This window comes from Dreissena polymorpha, chromosome 2, assembly GCF_020536995.1.
Source record: "Dreissena polymorpha isolate Duluth1 chromosome 2, UMN_Dpol_1.0, whole genome shotgun sequence".
Lineage (NCBI taxonomy): Eukaryota > Metazoa > Mollusca > Bivalvia > Myida > Dreissenidae > Dreissena > Dreissena polymorpha.
Window position 1 is genome coordinate 129,630,369 of NC_068356.1, and position 21,491 is coordinate 129,651,859.

The 21,491-nt window shown below is 34.3% G+C and overlaps 1 protein-coding gene across 2 annotated transcripts; it reads right to left on the bottom strand.

Annotated features, from left to right (window-relative positions):
- Window positions 1-154: 154 nt before the first annotated feature.
- LOC127868978 (acyl carrier protein, mitochondrial-like) lies at window positions 155-19,668 on the bottom strand. Of its 2 annotated transcripts, none has more exons than XM_052411205.1 (5): window positions 19,462-19,668; window positions 14,883-14,993; window positions 13,904-13,991; window positions 3,503-3,596; window positions 155-602 (listed from the first exon to the last, which is right to left on the bottom strand). In XM_052411205.1, exons 1-4 carry the CDS (start codon window positions 19,621-19,623, stop codon window positions 3,505-3,507), a joined length of 453 nt encoding a protein of 150 aa, XP_052267165.1. In that variant the 5' UTR covers window positions 19,624-19,668; the 3' UTR covers window positions 155-602; window positions 3,503-3,504. The 2 variants fall into 2 exon arrangements, with proteins under 2 accessions (XP_052267165.1, XP_052267164.1); XM_052411204.1 differs by lacking the exon at window positions 14,883-14,993 and adding an exon at window positions 14,749-14,865 and having other exon boundaries at window positions 19,462-19,667.
- Window positions 19,669-21,491: the final 1,823 nt, after the last annotated feature.

Sequence of the window (21,491 nt, forward strand, 5' to 3'; positions counted from 1 at the left end):
TCTATAGAGTTCGCAAGGTTTCATGATAGCCATATTGGTAAATGTATGTATTTAGACAATGTACTATGTACACTATATACAAGTCTTGAATAAAATGTCTGTCTGTCTGTCAAAACAATTAAGGTTGTTTAAAAAAAACAACACAATATATACATGGTTAAACACATGTGTTTAATATCAAACAACAAATCTAAATAATAGAAGCACAATTGTTCAACAAACACATACATTCTGAAGTTGTTTTCTTAATCAAAGAATCTTTTATGAACCTGCAACATTTCAAGGACACGGTTTAATTCTGTTAATTTGGGTTTTAACTATTTTCAAGAAAAATTTGCAAAAGGAAATATCTTTGATAACAACCATAATTATCCTTCATTTTCTCTTTAACGTGATTCAAAAACACATTAATTAGTGAATACTAGTCCCCTCCCCATAATTTACACTTTTTAATCTGTTGTCAAAGAACGGAACACTAATTATAAAACTATTTTATCTCCTTCTTGCTGGATAAAAAGTCCATCCTGTGTTAATGATCGTCATTAGAAACAGCTTTATTCTGCTCGAGTGTCTTCCGTCAAGCAACAATCAGAGGAAATAACCTGAAACATTTATAATGAAAACACATAATTATACCACTAGAAAGTCAGTCCAAAAGACAGCTATATTCCCAATACATTTTACATTGAAGTGGTGACCCTGATTTTAAGCCAGCATGAACAACTTACGCCTTCTGTACATCATCTAAATGAACTTAACATTTTAGCTTACTGTTTAATGACAACCCTTCCAAAGGTATGGGAGATAATAATGGAGCAGACACTAAGGGGCGATATGGAGCAGACACTAAAACAGAGGTTAAAACCTTTGCACTTACAGTACAACATTAACATGAAGTCTGCATGACTGACTCAGGCCTTCTGCAGATCGTCTCGAAGCTAACATTTGAGGCAAGTTTCACATATTCAAAGTATATAAGTGTCATGGTCAAACTGAGGTCAGGTGATGTAGGTTTGTTCTTAACTTTCAAAGATAACATCCATGTAATCATGAACAATTTTATTGCTTGATGAAACGCTGCATTTTGGCATAACCTTTTTAACGGTCTATGGACCCACTGACCAACCATTTGGTCAACAGAGAGGTGCTCAGAAATAACCCCCACCGAAATGGGAGCCATACTCAAGACATATTAAAACTTTGACAAGACAAGTCTATCAGACAACTATATTCTCCACCATGATCCTTTTTACCTTCAAGTGGTGTCCTTGACTGTGGAGTGTATGATGCAAGTTTAACAAATAGGCTAATGAAACATTAAAAAGACTTAAAGCTTCAATATTGACCTTTTAAAATGACCGTATTGTTGAAATGACATTAGTTGATTTCAACTAGAGCTATTAAAAAGATTCAAAACATTTGAGAAAATTTTCCTTGAGAAAACTTTAAAGAAAAGGTATTGGGAAATCGCGCAGAGATAAATAAAATGGTATTAAGGCCCGAACATGAGACCTCAAGGAATCAATCTGTTCTGAGCAGATAGTGTTCACAAGGTTTCACAATAACAAATACTGCTCCAACAAATTGCCGTAATTCTTTTGGCAAACCACTTTCATTTGCAAGATCATCCCTTATATCATAAAAACCTATTTTAAAATATTCTGAGCAAGTTTCATAAAATAAAATATTACTTTTCAAGTGTTCAAATGGTTTTACTACAGCCACTTAAAAGTAAGTACTCAGCCTTATGTTTTTCAATGGACGAGATCAATATGTCACAAAATATGATTTACCCTTCATTTGACTTAGTGACCTAAATTTTGACCCTTAGTGACCCTGTTTTAAACTTGGCCAAGATATTATTGACTAATGAACTATTATTTCCCACTTGCAAACTCGGCCGAGATATAATAGGGACAAATATTCTTACCAAGTTTCATAAAGATTGGGCAATAAATAAGACCTCTAGAGTGTTTACAAGCTTTTTTTTTATTTTACCAAGTGATAACAGTTTTTTTACCCAACGTGCCCCAGTTTGAAACGCTGCCAAGAAAATATTGGAACAAATGTTCTGACCAAGTTCCATGATGCTTGGACAATATAAATGGCCTCTACAGTGTTAACAAGCTTTTTCTTTAATTTGACCTTGTGACCTATTTTATGACCCCAAGTATCCCAGATTCAAACTCAGCTGAAATATCATAGTGACAAGTGTTCTGACCAAGTTTCTAGAAGTCGTGCTATGTATATGGCCTCTAGTATTCAAATTTCCCTATGATTTGCACTGGTCAACTTGTTCTTTTTACCCAACATGACCAAGTTTACAATTTTGCAAGATTTCATCGAACTATTTTTCTCAGCAATTCTAATGAAGATTGTGCAATAAATGTGGTATTTAGAGTGTCTTAAAACTTTTCCTCTTAATTGACCTTGTGACATAGTTTTAAACCCCAAGTGAGCCAGTTAAACTAATTCAAGATTTCATTTCATTCCCAAATTTCATGATGCTTGGAAATAAATGTGGCTTCCAGAGTTTGCAAAAGAAAAATATTGATGATGCACGAAGAACAACGGACGAAAGGTTATCAAAAAGGCTCACCATCAGCTCCTTGTGTTCAGGTGAGCTAAAAGTTTGACATGAAAATCAGGCTTAAACATATAACTTATGATTTGCCTTCACCTTTGGGTGACATAAAGCCCATGGCTCCTGAACCTATACATTTCAAACCCCTCAAAGTTTACAAGAGATATGGAGCAAAAAAGGAAGCTTAAATTTTCTGATCGTCAAATATGGCTCATTCCTGGAGAGTTATGAATGACACATGCCTTCCCATCTCCTCAATGAACTAAACTTTGTTTTAACTTCATTAAAATCCTTCACAAAATAAAGATGACATGATGATGGACCAGTCACGAATACTAGGATAAAACATTTTCAAGTGTTTTTTTTACCCTAATCAGGCTTGACTGACTCATGCCTTCTACACATAATGTCAATGACATTACCATTTTAGCAAAGTCTAATAAAAATTATTTAATTTCAATAGGTTTAACATGGGGGAAACACAAAAATGGATCTTCAAACTTTTGACCTGAAAGTAAAAGCATGGCATCCAGCCATGTGATTTGCTCATAGCCTTATGTCTTGCTCATACCTTCAATAGATTGTCTAAGACAGGTTTCATGAAATAGAATACAGAATATCAGAGATATGGAGTGAACACAAAAATAAAGGCTAAAGCTTTTGACCTTTAAGAGTGAGATTCACCTTAAACTTATGCAACTGACTGATGCCTTCTGCTTATCATCTCCTTGACCTTCACATTAGAGCATGCATTTTAAAAATATTTAAAAGGGTATATAAGATATAGGGTGGACAAAATAATGTTACAAACAGACTGACAGACATTCCTGCAATCCCCCTCCATTGAGGCTGGGGATGAAAAAGAACAAAATATCATTATCGACAACGAACCAAACTCAATGTAAATGTATGAAATACCTCTATTCAAAGACATCTTCCTTATCACATATGTAAACAATTATGTCCTTTGGAGTCATCAAGCGTTCTGAGTCAACATCCGGGATCTCAAAGCCTGAAAAATATCAGTGTTTTAAGTCATGTACTTTTCTATATTCATTTTCTATTTTCATATTCCAATATGATACTACATATATTTGTTCAGAAAACATTTCATTGTTTAAATTATATAATGTTCCATATGTTGTACAGTACTCTGTGGGGAGGAATTATACACTATTGGCACTATTGACATGTGAAACAGAGTATACATTACAAGGCTAATTCTGATTTACTCCAGACCACTTACCGACATTGCATGTTTAGAAACTATCCCATTACAAGGGAATGATCTAGGATCAAAAAAGTAAAGGATGCTGTTCAAAGAGGAAAAGGGGGAAAGCAAAACTATTCTACTGACATACAGAATAAGTTTAATCAATCTAGTTATTTTGTTTTGTCTAACACTGAAAACTATGGGATTAAAGGAACTTGTTAACACTTACAGATTTTAATATTTGTGACTGATGTCATTTTATAAATGTACAAACAATCTTTAATATTTAAAAAAGATTTAAATAATTAAACTAACAAGGAAAAAAAAATTCAAAACATAAATGCCTTAAGGTTCCAACCTAAGGCCTTCTGAAGTGAAAGCTAACACATAACTTCCTACACCTGGCAGGCTTTGGAATTTGGATGGTTGTTTAAACACTAGTTCTGAAGTACATGGTTCTTGCAAAATTATCAACGGAAAGCATTCAGATCATCTATGCATTAAGGTCAATCAACTGTGAAAATTTGAGCAATATCAAATAAGTAGTAAACAAGAGCTGTCAGAGGACAGCGCGCTCGACTATTCAAGTGCTTGACAGTACAACATCAGCCATCATGAGGTAATTGTTCAAATTATTCAAAAAGGTCAAGGTAATAGTTCAGGTATATTTTCCACAATCTATTGAACATTTGTAAAGACATAAAACAAACTAAATTTATTTTATTTCAAGTTTGATAGCAATAGCTTGGGTGGGAAGTTTGGACGGTCCTTCAAAAATAAAGTAAATAAATAAAAAAGGAAAAAAAAAATTTTTTGGGGGGGGGGGGGGTGAAAAGGGGGTATAATGTGGGGTGTGGTCATTTATTAGATGATATATCAAAAATAAAAAAAGGGAAAAAAACAACAAAAAACAAGGGCTGTTTGTAAAACATGCATGCCCCCTATATGGGCTGTCCGTTGTAGTGGCAGCCATTGTGTGAATACGATTTTTGTCACTGTGACCTTGACCTTTGACATTGTGACCTGAAAATCAATAGGGGTCATCTGCGGGTCACGATCAATGTACCTATGAAGTGTCATGATCCTAGGCAAAAGCGTTCTTGAGTTATCATCCGAAAATCATTTTACTATTTCGGGTCACCGTGACCTTGACCTTTGACCTTGTGACCTCAAAATCAATAGGGGTCATCTGCGAGTCATGATCAATCTACCTATGAAGTTTCATGATCATAGGCCAAAGCGTTCTTGAGTTATCATCTGACAACCACCTGAAGGACGGACCGACAGACCGACCGACAGACAGACCGACATGAGCAACGCAATATACCCCCTCTTCTTCGAAGGGGGGCATAAAAATTGGGTGGGGGGGGAGGCAGGGATTCTGGGTTGGGGCGTGGGGTATTGTTTGGGTGGAATCCATTGTGGTATTCAGGTAAGTGTTGTTTTGTCAAAGTCTTAATAAAATCTGATCACAAATAAAGAAGTAATGGCAATGTAACTAAAGTAATATGTATATTGTAAATGGAAAAAGGGCCATAATTCTTACAAAATGCTTGATAAAGTTGTCTGCTCTTGTTTATAGATTGGGGTCATGCTGGTAAAGACGTTTGCAAAATATGAAAGCAATATGTGAAGGGACAATGAAAATATTTGAGGTGGTTCGCAAACTTTAACATAGATTTATCAATAATATGCATATTGTAAGTGAAACAAGGGCTGTTTGTAAAACATGCATGCCCCCCATATGGGCTGTCCGTTGTAGTGGCAGCCATTGTGTGAATACGATTTTTGTCACTGTGACCTTGACCTTTGACCTAGTGACCTGAAAATCAATAGGGGTCTTCTGCGAGTCACGATCAATGTACCTATGAAGTGTCATGATCCAAGGCAAAAGCGTTCTTGAGTTATCATCCAAAAATCATTTTACTATTTCGGGTCACCGTGACCTTGACCTTTGACCTTGTGTCCTCAAAATCAATAGGGGTCATCTGCAAGTCATGATCAATCTACCTATGAAGTTTCATGATCCTAGGCGTATGCGTTCTCGAGTTATCATCCGAAAACCATTTTACTATTTCGGGTCACCGTGACCTTGACCTTTGACCTAGTGACCTCAAAATCAATAGGGGTCATCTGCGAGTTATGATCAATCTTCCCATGAAGTTTCATGATCCTAGGCGTATGCATTCTTGAGTTATTATCCGGAAACCATTTTACTATTTCGGGTCACCGTGACCTTGACCTTTGACCTAGTGACCTCAAAATCAATAGGGGTCATCTGCAAGTCATGATCAATCTACCCATGAAGTTTCATGATCCTAGGCGTATGCGTTCTTGAGTTATCATTCAAAAACCATTTTACTATTTCGGGTCACCGTGACCTTGACCTTTGACCTAGTGACCTCAAAATCAATAGGGGTCATCTGCGAGTTATGATCAATGTATCTATGAAGTTTCATGATCCTAGGCCCAAGCGTTCTTGAGTTATCGTCTGACAACCACCTGGTGGACGGACCGACCGACCGACAGACCGACCGACCGACATGAGCAAAGCAATATACCCCCTCTTCTTCGAAGGGGGGCATAAAAAGGGCCATAATTCTTACAAAATGCTTGATACAGTTGTCTGCTCTTGTTTATAGGTTGGGGTTATGTTGGTAAAGAAGTATGCAAAATATTAAAGCAATATGTCAAGGGACAATGAAAATATTTTGCGTGGTACGCAAACTTTAACATTTGCATGCTAACGCTAACGGTAACGGTAACGCCGGGGTGACTAGGATAGCTCCACTGTATATATTTCATATATAATAGTCGAGCTAAAAAGGACATGAAACAAGAGGCCCCAAAGGGCCCTGGGTCGCTCACCTGAGATACTTAGATGGAAAGAAACAAAGATTAAAACTCTTCAGCAAATATTTTAAGTTATTAGTATGACAAGACTGACTTTAAAAATAAGGTGTTCCAAACTATAGGCCTATATAGAAAATTACCCCACCCACCCTGGCAGCCATGTTTTTAATACCCAGATTTAAAAAAAAATATATATATAAGGAAAATGCTTCTTACAAACAAATAGAGAAAACTGCCCCATCCCCTGGCGGCAATGTTTTTCCACTGATCACGACCATTTTCAAACTCATCCGACATATCAATAAAACCAATGTTTTGACCAAGTTTTATGATGATTGGCCAAAAAATGTGATTTTTAGAGTGTTCACAGGCTCTTTCAGTATCTAAATATAAGGAAAATGACCACACCCCCTGGCGGTCATGTTACTAGATGGATCAAAACCATTTTTGAACTCAAACCGTTGTATCCAGGAAACAAGGGTTGTTAACGTTGTTTTGTGAAAAGAAAAGGCTTGCTGTTCCGGCAGATAATATACATATATGCGTTAAAAGTAATATGAGGACAGTAATTTAATAATGAGCATCTGAGCAAAAGAAAATGGAAGTACATTTTTCAACAAATTGTTTTCCAAATATGAGATCATGAGATAAGCATCTCAGCATCTTATAGGGGATGATTGTTTACAATATGTTTAGCAAGAACACTTTTAGATTCTGAAAACAACCGTATTTGTTCAAGAGGTTGTGTTTTTGTAAAATAAATTTTGCATAATTAAAATAAATATGTTGAATTGTTATCATATATCAAAGTCATTTATAAACAAGAGCTGTCAGAGGACAGCGCGCTCGACTATTCGAGTGCTTGACAGTATAACGTAAGCCATCGTGGGGAAAGTGTTCATATTCAATAATTTATTAGATGATCTTTCAAAAATAAAAAATAGGAAAAAAAAATATTTTTGGGGGGAGGGGGGTAGGGGGGATAGGGGGGGGGGGGGGGGGAGAGGGGGTATTATGTGGGGTGTGGTAATTTATTAGATGATGTTTAAAAAAAATAATTGGGAGGTGGGGGGTAGGGTGGTGTGGGTGAAGAGGGGGGGTTTAATGTGGGTGTTGGTTTAATTTATTAGATGATGTTAAAAAAAAAAATTGGGGGGGGGATGGTGGGTGGGGGTGGGGGGGGGGGGGGGGGGTGGGGGGGGTAGGGGGTGATGAAAGGGGGGTTTAATGTGGATGTGGTAATTTATTAGTTAATGTTAAAAAAAATATGGGGGGGAGGTTGGGGGAAGCGAGTTGGGGGGGGGGGGGGGAAGGGATTCATAGGTAGGGGCGTGGGGTATAAGTTGTTTGGGTGGAATCCATTTGTGGTATTCAAGTAAGTGTTGTTTTGTCAATGTAATAATAAAATGTGATCATAAATAAAGAAGTTATGGCAATTTAAGCAAAATGTTCAATTATCTAAGTGTAAAAGGGGCCATAATTATGTCAAAATGCTTGATACAGTGGTCTGCTCTTGTTTATAGGTTGGGGTCATGTTGCTTAATAAGTATGCAACATATAAAAGCAATATGTCAAGGGATATAGGACATATTTGGGGTAGTACGCAAACTTTAACATAGATTTATCAATAATATGCATATTTTAAGTATAAAAGGGGCAATAATTATGACAAAATGCTTGTTAGAGTTGTCTGCTCTTGTTTATAGGTTGGGGTGATGTTGGTAAACAAGTATGCAAAATATAAAAGCAATATGTCAACGGACAATGAAAATAAATGGGGTAGTACGAAAACTTTAACATTTGCTGCATATTCTAAGTGGAAAAGGGGCCATAATTATGACAAAATGCTTGATAGAGTTGTCTGCTCTTCTTTATAGGTTGGGGTAATGTTTGTAAACAAGTATGCAAAATATGAATGCAATATGTCAAGGGACAAAGAAAATATTTGGGGTAGAACGAAAACTTTAACATTTGCACGCTAACGCTAACGCAGACGCCGTGGTGACTAAAATAGCTCCACTATATATATTTCATATATAATAGTCGAGCTAAAAAGTAAATGAGTATGCGAATATGTACAGCAACTAGAAATTTCAATATTGATCTTCTTTTATAGTACAAAACATCACTAATGTCTTGATCTTTCTTATAGTTATAAATGTGTGCAAATATAGAAGTAAACACACACAAGACATTCGAAAATGTATCATATAAACAAGATGCGTTTGTGAAACACAATGTCCCCCTATATGACGTTTGACCTTGAAGGATGACCTTGACCTTGACCCTTCACCACTCAAAATGTGCAGCTCCATGAGATACACATGCATTTCAAATATAAAATTGCTAGCTTCAATATTGCAGAAGTGACATTACATGAGCAAATTTGACCCATATATTTGACCTTGAAGGATGACCTTGATCTTGACCTTTCACCACTCAAAATGTGCAGCTCCATCAGATACACATGCATGCCAAATATCAATTTGCTATCTTCAATATTGCAAAAGTATTCATAAAATAAGTGATTTGGGCCACATATATTTGACCTCTGACCTTGAAGGATGACCTTGACCTTTCACCACTCAAAATGTGCAGCTCCATGAGATACACATGCATGCCAAATATCAAGTTGCTATCTTCAATATTGCAAAAGTATTCATAAAATGAGCGATTTTGGCCACATATATTTGACCTCTGACCTTGAAGGATGACCTTGACCTTTCACCACTCAAAATGTGCAGCTCTATGAGATACACATGCATGCCAAATATCAAGTTGCTATATTCAATATAGCAAAAGTTATTGCAAAATGTTAAAGTTGGCGCAAACCAACCAACCAACAGACCAACCAACAGACAGGGCAAAAACAATATGTCCCCCACTACTATAGTGGGGGACATAGAAACAACTATCAAACTATTTGTAATTTAAATGCACAAAAAATCTGTAGCATAAATACATTTTTTTTGCAAATACAAATGCAAAAAAACTTTTCTTCAAACAGCTGTTTCTGCTTCTTAAAGGATGTGATAAGTTGTTGTTTTTTTACTACCAAATTGTTCATATTTTTGACAATTGTTTTTAAACAACTGGAACAATTTTAGAACTCACCTAAGATTGATATATCCAATTGAAACAACAATAAAACCTGCTAAAATCACAAATCTTTCATTATCACAAACATACTACTGACTAACTGAAAGTTGTAGGGGTAAAACATTTCATTTAGTTGTAATGTTTTATCTTATGAATGGTTTCCATCTACATGTAACATCAACACAAAGTTCTTTGATGAAAGTGCCCAGTTAATTGGGGTCAATTTCCAGGAGTCTTACACAATTACCACCTGGCAACAATGCAAGCACAGGTATAAATGAGTTTTATAGACAGTAGCCTAGGATAAGTGAATAAAAAGTCAAATAAGATTCATATGTAACACTTCTTGTTGTTTTATTGGTTTTACCACTATGTTAAATTTCTGCAAAGATATAGATAACAATCATAAGTAAGGCCAGAATTTTTTAATAAAATGATTTTCAGACCCGCCGACTCCAATTTTTGACGAAATTGTTAAAAGGTGGCTTTTAAACATGAAACGCTTGCCAGGTTTAAGAAAAAGTTCAAATGAGTTATAAATCATCATAATAAACCCAGTTTTAATTACCCACATTAATACGCGAACCTCCTTCATCGTGTACATGTGCTGGAATTTACCAACAGCTACGCCATCATTGTTTGTGCAAGAAGTTGATGAACGCTACAACGCTTTCATCAGCAAAGTCTGCTAATTTCCCAATAATTATGCAACCGTCAAATTAAATCCTGAATGGAATCGATTTGTAAGTAAATATTTTATTATTTCTTTACAATTTTATAAAATTGATAGTATTAAAATGAATAAAAAATATTATGAAAGCAATAAGAAAAGAACGATTTTAATTTAACAGGTGCTCGAAATGCGAAACCCATTTACGCCTATCAACTTTAAACATTCCATATGTTACGCACAAATACGGTTATATTTTAGAGAATAAAATTTTATGTGTTGTTTAATGTAGTTGTAGTGACGAATTTGTGCATATAATATGTGTTTTTTCGTTATTTTCAATGGGTACGAAACTTTGGTTTTGTTCCGAACTGGTTCGTACCAAAAGTTGAAAAATCGCAAAATCAACAGTTTCTAAAACGATTTCAAACCATGAATGTCCAAATAAAATAGTCAAGTTTATGGGGGTTATTATCGGATTAACAACTCCTTTATGACATTGAACTATCAATTATGTTATCCTGGGATAAACTGTCAAGAAGATCAATAATTATAACGATTATTAGGGACGCTATTTCTTTAATCAATACCATGACAAAAATACATGTTAACTTGTTTCAACAGGCATTTGTGTTTAACCGTTCCAATATTAAAATGTTCTGGGAACGATATATTTTAATTAAGATACCAACTATTTCTGAAATCAAACGTAGGTCCTTCACTCGATGTACTATATTTCGGATATGTTAAAATTCGGACATATATAAAGATAGTGACATTTATGTGTTGATTTGTTGTATATACTGTGTACAAATATGTTTTGTGTTATTTCAGACAACAAGAATGGATGGTGGCAATTATCCTGGGTCTTTCTGTCAAGAAAAAGATGTGAAAAAATATTCATTTAATTGAACCTGGAAATCAACCGCCACAACTAACAGAAAACCTTTTAACAAAAGGTGTTGTTTTAGAATTTGTGAAATTTGATAATAAACAGAAGTTGATGTATATATGTCCAAATGATTAAATGTATAAACTGTTTAACAATTTGAATTGAGATGCTTTATTTTCTGATGTTTGATTTATTTTTCCTTTCAGATGATATATATTTGTGTGATTCTAGGTTTTAATAAATAATTCTGAAACATTTATGCAGCATACTGTTACATTATTGTTAACGTTATTATATTACGTTGGTTATCTGGTTTATCTAAAGTGGAAAAAATGTTAGTTATATAAAAATAAAGCTTTTAATATCAAGACTTATGAAGGTACTTATTGTTATTTATGTATTAACATACTTCTCAGAGTAATAAAAAATATAGTAAATGCCATTATTCATTAATGTAGTAAGGTTCCTTAAATGATTGTCCTTATTGATTAAGTTTGAATTACGGGCGGTTTTCACACCGCAATAAAGTGGCGACAACTTTTTTAGGGGCAGTGAAACCCCTGAAAAGCGTTTTATTATGCTATTTGTATTTGTCTGCGGTATTGATTTTTACTGGGCAATAAACTATAAATGTTTCTTTTAAACCTCAAAAGCTTATTGGTTGTTTGTGGAGATAAAGTATTTTTAATGCAACATATGGATTGCTTGTGAAAAAACACATCAAAAAATCACCAAAAAGTTTATTATAGACAAGTGAAAAGATTGCATAACTTTTGAACTTATATATATATAGTTAAGATATTTTCAAAATTCAAACTAATTTAAAAACAGCACATCAAGACCTACAGTCTGATTATGATGGTTTTGCACATCAACATGTTTGAAAAAAAATCACTGTGGTTGCTTAGTAAAAAGAACTTCATACCATAACATTTTTAAAATGAGTGCATATTTGGTCACCCATCTTTTTTTTTTCCGTCCTCCTACCCGACACTTTTTGGAAAAAAAATCCGAAAATCATTTTAATAAAAAATGTTGGCCTAATGGCAATAATTAATTTGAGTAATGCAATAATTATAATTAGATATTTGGGTTGTGGTTAATGTTTCTGAATCCATTACCAGTATCATCATAATCATCATAATCATAATCATCATCATCATCATCATCATCATCATCATCATCATCATCATCATCATCATCATCATCATCATCATCATCATTGTGCACCAACATCCGCATTACAACTAGAGTGTTAACATGGTTTTAATATAGTCATATTATGAAAACTGCCGCTACCCTGGCGGCCATGTTTTTCTACAAACCGTAACCATTTTCGAACTCAGCCAAGCTATCAATACAACAAATCTTCGGACCAAGTTCCATGAATATTGGGCTATAAATGTTACTTCTAGAGTGTTAACAAGGTTTCACAATAGCCATATAAGCAAAGCTCCCTGCCCCCATGCGGCCATATTTTTCAACAGACCAAAACCATTTTCAAACTCAGCCTAGCTATCATAAAAACAAATGTTCAGACCAAGTTTCATGAAGATTGGACAATAAATGTGACTCCAAGAGTGTTAACAAGGTTTAACTGTATAGCCATATAAGCAAAACTGCCCTGCCCCCTGGCTGCCATGTTTTTTTACCGATCCGAACCATTTTCAAACTCAACCATCCTATCTAAGAAACAAATGTTCTGACCAAATTTCATGAAGATTGGGCCAAAAATGTGACTTCTAGAGCGTTCACATGTTTTCATTATATACATATAGAGAAAACTGCCCCGCCCCCTGGCGGCCATGTTTTTAAACCGATCTGGACCATTTTCGAACTTGTCCGAGATATCAATGAAACCAATGTTTTGACCAAGTTTCATGATGATTAAGCAAAAATTGTTACTTTTAGAGTGTTCACAAGGGGTTTCTCTATAGCCATATAAGGAATACTGCCTTGCCCCCTGGCCGCCATGTTTTTAAATGGACCAGAACCATTTTAAAACTCAACCAACTTTTCATTAAGAAAAACATTTTGACAAAGTTACATAAAGATTGGGCATCAAATGTGACTTCTACAGTGTTCACAAGGTTTTTCTTTTTTTTTGACCTAGTGACCTAGTTTTTGACCCAGCATGACCCAGTTTCGAACTCAGTCGAGGTATCATTGGGACAAATGTTCTGACCAAGTTTCATGAAGATCGGACAATAAATGTGGCCTCTAGAGTGTTCACAAGGCAAATGTTGACGAAGGACGCACGACGGACAAATGGCGATCAAAATAGCTCACCATGAGCACAACCATGAGCACATTGTGCTCAGGTGAGCTAAAAAACACAACAAAAAAACATTATTTATCCTACAGTGGAAAAACGGATTGAAGCCATAATTCTTGAAAGAAAACCTAGTTGCAGCCATAATTCGTTTATCAACTACCATCTACACATTAAGGTCATTAACTGTGGAAGTGTTAGCAAGATTCATTCCATCGTTAAAGAGGAGTTGAAAACTTAAGTGGGACATAGGTATGTACCGACCGACAAGTGCAATGCTTAATGCCTCCCACTCAGTGGTGGCATAAAATGCAGCATACCAAACTCATCCTCCATGGCCATGATGACCTCAACATGGTCCAGACTGTCCAGTCCAAGGTCATTCATGAAGTGTGAGGTCTCGGTAAGCTGTAGCAGAAACATCAACGGTTTGAAAGTGCCAAGAAGATAGGAGATAACAATTTAAATCTTGAGAGTACAATAAAAAGATTAAAAACTTAAAAGAAATATACTCTTCACTAATGGCAAAAAGTATAAACAATATGAGAAATGGTATTCTAAATCATAATTACATTTGCTAATCCCATTATGAATCATAAATAATGGAAAAAAGGATATTTTCCTTTATGTGAATGAAATGTATCAGTGTTAGAATAAAAAGGACTTGTTCCCTGATTGGGGTATTTTTGAAATTTGTCAGTATATCCCTTTAAAGACCAAGTTAATCACAGAACTGTACAGCCTTACTATAATAAAAACAAGAGTATTAGGAAGAAAACAAGGGAATTTGTTTGTCCCACGTGGGGCTTTTATTAAAAGGCCATTACGGTAACCAATACACTATGGGGATCCTGACAGTAATCTTCTATATTTTAAACTTGATATAAGTGAACCATGTGTTGTAACAACATTAAACATAAACAATATCATCAATCAGAACTATTAAATGTAGACGCTTCACAATTTTATCCATTTCAAATAATGATTATTCATGGACAAAGCTATATTTTAAGTATGCGGAAACATCATTAGAATTATTTCACTTCCTGATTTTAGTGTAACTATATTTTGTGAATCCATTACAAAAAGTGTGGAGATTATCATTTCCTCAATCTGTGAACAAGTCCTTTTATTATGACCTTAAATGATCTCTAGAAATGTATACCTTTTCAGCATTAATTTTATCATATAGTCGCAAAACCAAAAGAACTCTTTCACGAACAGTTGCAATTGACAAGGGCACCTTCTGGGCATAGGTTCGAGAGATTGGTAATGATGGAATCTGAAAAAGAAGACTACCTTTTCAGCATTTATTTTATCATAATCCCGGATGATTTTCATAACCCTCTGTGCAATGGCTTCCTTAGTTTTAGGTTGAGCTGAATACTGACGCAGATTGACTCTTGCAGCCTAAAAATGATAAATATGACGACATCTGAAATGATCAGTACTTCAACATCTTCAGAAACTCAGTTATTGTGTAATTCAAGTGAAAGTTGGACTTAAATTAGTAAAGACAAAACTCATGTCTAATGTTTATTGTTGCATGTCTTATTGCTATTTAAACTTTTTCAATCATACTTTTCAAACAGACACTTAATAAACAACAGTCAACCCTGATGTTTTGGGATTAGGAATAATTTCATCAACAAGGTGATAAACAAGGAAGCGATTAAACTGTAATTCAATCAGTTAGGTGTAAAGTGTCAATTAGGCTGTCAATCAAATACACAATTATTATATAAACAACTTATGCCGCACCAACTTGATTAATTATTAAGGCTTTTTCCGCTCCATTTTGGGAATACGCCACACTGGAATTTTGGGAATTTCGCGTCGTGAAAACTCCCATTTTGGAAAGAAATTATTTGCAAAATTGGCTCAATTGGGGAAAATTATCGCATGTAAATAGTGTTTCTTATATTTCAAAGAAGCCGTTAACTGGTAAATAACGACTATTTTGATAACTTTTTATTAAAATTTTACAAAGTATTATGAACATGTGAGATGAGTGCAGGTTTTTTAATCTGAATTTCGGGAAAAGGCCTGGCCTTTTTTGAGGTGAAAAAAATCGTGCGAAGCGACGGATTTTGAGGAAAATAAGGAAAGTCTTAAATAATCATTAACATATTTTACAGTTTTTAAAACAAATTCAAGGCAACAGATAATTTCATTTTGCAACACTTTCTAATTTCTACACCGGATCAGGTTTTATATAACTTATATATTTTAAGGAAAAAAAAAAAAAAAAAATTTTTTTTTTTTATGGAATTGGGAATTTTTTTTAATTGGGAAAAAAGCAACCAGATTGCATTGGGAATGGGGCAAAATTTCGGACCCGTGGCATAGGGTGGAAAAAGCCTGTTATTATACCGACTTTTTCATAAAATCATGAAAGAACAAAAAAAAATCACAATTGAACACGGTAGTCAAAAGTATCACTTAAATCCAGCCAACATTTTTATTATATTAGAACTGTATTTTGACAGAAATTAATTTATATACAAGCATGTTATGAATCTGCATAAATTTCTTCGGTATATATATACAAGTACAGAAACACTCAAATTAATTATTTATCCCACTTAGGACATTTAAGTAGGAATCAAAAGAAAACAAAAGTACAAACTACATTATTGTATAACGTGTAAAGAAATATACTAATTAAATGTATTGAAGTTCAAAGGACATCAAAGACACGTTCATATTTCATATAACACAATGAAATTTACTAATTGCCAATTAAAGAAACACTTTATTGCATTAAGACCGCATGTGATGGCATTAATTGCATATAAACAACTTACACATCAAAGAAACACCTCAAATGGTTCTTAATTGGCTATAATTTATGGTCACAATAACACGTTTTGAGTAATGAATCGATTTAAGTTGTATTTATAAAATTAAATTATTATTATTTTAATTAAAAAATATCATAATTATACAAGTGAAATATTTAATTTTTTATCACTTCTAATTTGATCTATTTAATTGTTTTAAATTACCCTCATAGGCCCATTAGAAAAAAAGTTACAAACATTAATATTTTGTCATTTTCAAAATATATAACAATAGTGCATACTTTTCCATCCCAAAATCTCAATATTTTGGGGTTGAAACGTCTGGGAAGGAAACGTCTTGGGAGGAAACAGTTTGGGGTGGAAACGTCTGACATTCTTATTTTTACAGCTACAGATATATGATGAATGAAATCAGTTACAGTTATATGATGAATGAAATCAGATAGAATTATTAAAACCAAATATTGAGATTTAAAACACCTATTTTTTTCCCCTATTATTTAACCTTCCTAACTTTGTTGCTACCCAACATAATTTATTTCATGTATGAACTCCATTATCCAAATGAAATACAAATTTTTTATTTTCCCCAAACAAGAAAAAAATTGCGCTACAGTCGATTGGTGTATAACGGATAGCTAAGGACTTTGAGTCTCATTTCAACGTAAACACCATGCATTCAGTAATTAAACCATTAAACCTAGATAGACACATGTCCTCCTATTGAAACATGCCAGCGGTTTTAAAATTCAGAAAAAATATTATTTGTTTACAGCGCGAATTTCATGGTACACTGATTCAGCCATTACATGATCACTTAGGTCTTTATCGGATTACATGTGAATTGTGTTATTTCTTGAAATTTGACACAGCATTTGTAAAATATAATTGCAATATATGTACATTTCCAGAAAGGAAATTCATTTCTGCGTTTAATAAGACCAAGTGCATGGAAATCGCTACACAATTGATGAAGTAATGGCTGTTCAAAGCGATGCATCCTATATTCGGGTCATTATGAGTTGAATACCTCGTTATATATATATATATATAGATTTGATAGTGAAAAATATGTTTTCAGAGAAATCGATTTATTCGTTATAATTTGATTATATTTCATAAAAAATGATATTTTCACTAATTAATATCATAGCAACACGCTAACCACATGTGTATTGGACAACTTCAATAGAGTTTATATTTATTTTGAGACGATCCCCACATTCCTGAATATGGCCGTCACCACATGTCCGTTATTCACTAGATCCCGAGCTGCAGCTTTCATGCTTATTTTATATGGTACGCATCAATATGGTTTCTGAACATTCTTACTTTTGTAAAGGACACATAATACTAAAATACTACATCAATGAACATTATGTTTGCCAAACAAAATCTGCAAAATTCAAGAAACCATTCCTCTGCACTTTTCCTGTCGACACAAAAACGGTGCATACATAACGTGACCTTGTTTTACTTTCGAAAAAAGAAACAGTTGTAAACATTGACACATGTCAACAAAAACATGAATCAACTTAACAATGATAGGCTTTTTGTATTCAATTCATAGAAAACTATAAATCTTAACAATAATAAAAGTATTTTGCAAAAAACGTTTAACCTATCCGTTACTCACTAAAATCCGCTATAGACAAATCGACCTTTTTTTTTTCCCATAAAAAAGGTTGAGGCCCCTTTACCAAAATGGGTGTTTTGGCCCTGCAAACATTTGGACCGGAAACATGGCATGGCATTTTCATTTGTAAAACAAAGGGCACCCAGACAATCCGCAACCTGCGTTTCTTTTGCATAATCGGAAAATCGGCACCTCATAAATTTGGCACCCAATGAAATTGTAAACGTGAACAAACAGCAACTGATTTATGGCTTAGAACCATTTAATGTGTTTTTTTCAACCAATAAAGACATTTGACTTGATTTGACTTTGCTGTGAAAAAAAATCTTTGAAAGGCGATTGATAAAGCCACAGGAGTTTCTTGCAAAATATTTCTTACAAATGTTAATTGAACACACTTTCAACAGTTTTTAAAACACTGTTGAACCAACCAAACTATATCAAACAAACACACAATTTGACAAATGCCCAAGAAATCTAGGTATGCGACACTTTTGAACAGAAATGTTTATTTTGAGGCAGAAGAGTGAATATATGATAAAACTAGGTTTGAAGATAAATCGAATTGAAAAAATCGGTATTGGAGTGTCTGAAATCGAATCGAGCTGTTGGTGAATCGTTGCAGCTCTAATTATAACATATAAAATAAAGAATATATTTCTTGCTGTTTTTGTCATCGAAGTTAAAGTACACGGCAGATTTGCAGTGAATAAAAAACGGGACGATTGCACTTTACCGGTACGTAAAAAAGAATGGAAAAGCGTATAATTGTATCGTTGCTAAGGGCCCAACACCTAACACCTAACGCAACACCTAATAATCCTTTTTATCCTATATATCTCCTTAGTATCGGGAGCTACTTCCCCCAAACCACCGCTTTGTCGATAGTGGTAAACAACTGCGTACCGGTAGAGTGCAATCTAACCTAAAAATCAACAACAACACGCAATGGATCCGACGATGAGCGAAAAGTGTTGAATAATTGTGAATTAAGAGGAAGGTAGTTCACGGTAAGCAGTGTTCATAGTTTCTTTCACTGGCCTTTTGATATTATACCATGGGTCGATGTAGGGTACCCTGTTTTTCCAGTAATTTCCCTTGTTTACTGGAAAATGGGCGGGTCCGGGGTCTGCTGCATTTCATTCCTGTAGTCTTTATACTATATAGGGGTATATTTTTTTATTTAGCCATTAGATTAGCTTTATGGATAGAATTTCAAACTCCTGTAATAAAGCGTTCAAAACATTGTTGGACTAATTAGTCTAATCCGCTAATTGGTTTGAAAACAAAGAGATTTTATAATGTGGGTCAGGTACCACACTTTTGGGAATGTCTGCATTACAATTTAAGTTCACCAACAAATTTTTAATTGGCCTTGTCCGAACATCGTTACACTTGCCATCGGTAATGACATTGAAAATGCGACACTGGTTCATACCTGTGGCTTTAATACTTTGCATGCTGACGGACATCTGTCGATGTGATTCATGTAAACGGTGTTGTGTAGGCTTGCTGCCACTGCAAGGCGGGGTAATGTTCCCCGAAGAGCTGTTTGAATACAGCTTGAAATTCTAGTAGCTTTAACCAAGGTGGCAGCCATTCTCAAGTTTTCACACAAGGGAGACAACGATTACCGAAGTTGATTGCACCGTTTAATACTATAGGTTACACATCACTAAACACTATGAATTGTGTGAATTCTTTTTCTGCGTATGTCTGTCTGCCTGCATGCCAGTTCCTCCGTCCGCCCGTCTATACATAGGGTTATTCTTATCTTTTAACTCTTTAAACCTCTTATAGCAAATATAACTGTATTATTGCTATGCTTTGTTGCATGTATTTGTCACACGCGGACGTGTAAAGGCTTTCAAGACTAGATCTATATATCATACACGAAATTGTCGAAAGATATTATGATATATTTATATTGTGGTATTTGACTGCATATTTGCCATATATATTTCTTTTACGCGTTAAATGTTTCCATCTTCCGAATAAGTGTTTGGATGTTAGAAGATGAACAATTATCTGTATACCCGTATGCAACCAAAATCCTAAATCATACGTGTAAAAATATACTATAATTCGTTAATAGTATGGTCATAAACATTTGTTTAACGCCAATTTAATTTTGAAAGTATTGGATTTGTGGCGCAAAATGTTTTCACTATTTCTACTATCAATGTGTAATACTCACCGTGTTCCAGTCTTGAACAGATACTTTTTAGCTTAAAAAGAAAAAGCGACTGCTTTACCGAGAATGTGCTGCCAACAGAAAAAAACGAAAAAAAAGCGAATGTATGAAATATGCGATGTCATTATGTGCAGCTATTTTGTAAATGAATGCTATAAAACAAAGTGATCTACTGTGGGAGTATACTTGAGATCTCCCTCATAGACAACAAGAACTGACTCTATTCCCAGGATACGGACTTATGAGCGCTTTAAATACGTTGTTGTACTTAAAATGCAATCGAGTTACATGTCAATAACTGGGGTAAAATTTTAAAGACAAATCTAAAACTGAGCAATCACTGTTACAAACATAATAATAAATAAAATAATATGTTATAAATTATATATATAATTTTCCACTTGTTTTCTTTTACCGGTACCTTGTATTTTGAGGTCCAAACGTAATTGTTCATAAGTAATTCCCAATTTTAACTCTTTAAAAACGGTGGAAAAATCACTATTTAAAAAATAAAAGAAGTTTGCTTTCGATGGATTATCTTAGTATTATTATATTTAACCACTCGTGAATAAATTAAATTAACTACCGAAACCAAAACATATCGTATAATCAAATAAACTTTCAATATTGAAAAAGAAAGATATAGTCAGTAAGAAAATAAAATGCATTAAAGGGGATTGAAATAATACAAATAAAGCAATCAAAATTCTATCGGAAAGCAATTAGAACTGTCAAAGAGACTCAAGAAGAATATATTTATTAACGGCCGCTACTCTTAGACCATCTTCCAGCATCTGATAATTAGATGTGCAGTCTCGCGTAAATAATTATCTTGGCAACACGTAACACAACACGCAACCAGAATCAGTCCGCCATGTTGATTTATTGTCTAATACATGTACATGGTTACTAAAAACACAGGTCATGTAAAGTAAATTTTGCAAAGGATTATATGTCTACTATAGTATACACCGTGGGTGTAAAGGGCACATGGAAACTATTGTATTACGATGTATCTATTACGTGCTCAAGCTAAGGTATAAGCTCCCTTTTAATGGCTCATACAATACAGAACATAATAATTTATTTCTATTTATATATACCCCGTTCAATTACAGCATTCCTTTGAAGGGACCTTTCAACGTTTTGGTCATTTGACATTTTTTGTTAGCTTGTTTCGATTCACAACTTTTCGTTATGGTGTTCACATTGATGAGAAAATAGTAATACTGAACATTTACTTTTGACGATTTAAAAACCTGAAAATTATCAAG

Bases quoted from the DNA above. Each gene is read 5' to 3' on its own strand.
- LOC127868978 (XM_052411204.1), bottom strand. From the start codon at position 19,623: ATGGCTGCCACCTTGGTTAAAGCTACTAGAATTTCAAGCTGTATTCAA. The intron at 13,992-14,748 runs GTATACATTTCT...TTTCTGCTACAG, and splicing joins ATAAAATTAATGCTGAAAAG to CTTACCGAGACCTCACACTT. The intron at 3,597-13,903 runs GTATGCTGCATT...GATATTTTTCAG, and splicing joins GGCCATGGAGGATGAGTTTG to GCTTTGAGATCCCGGATGTT.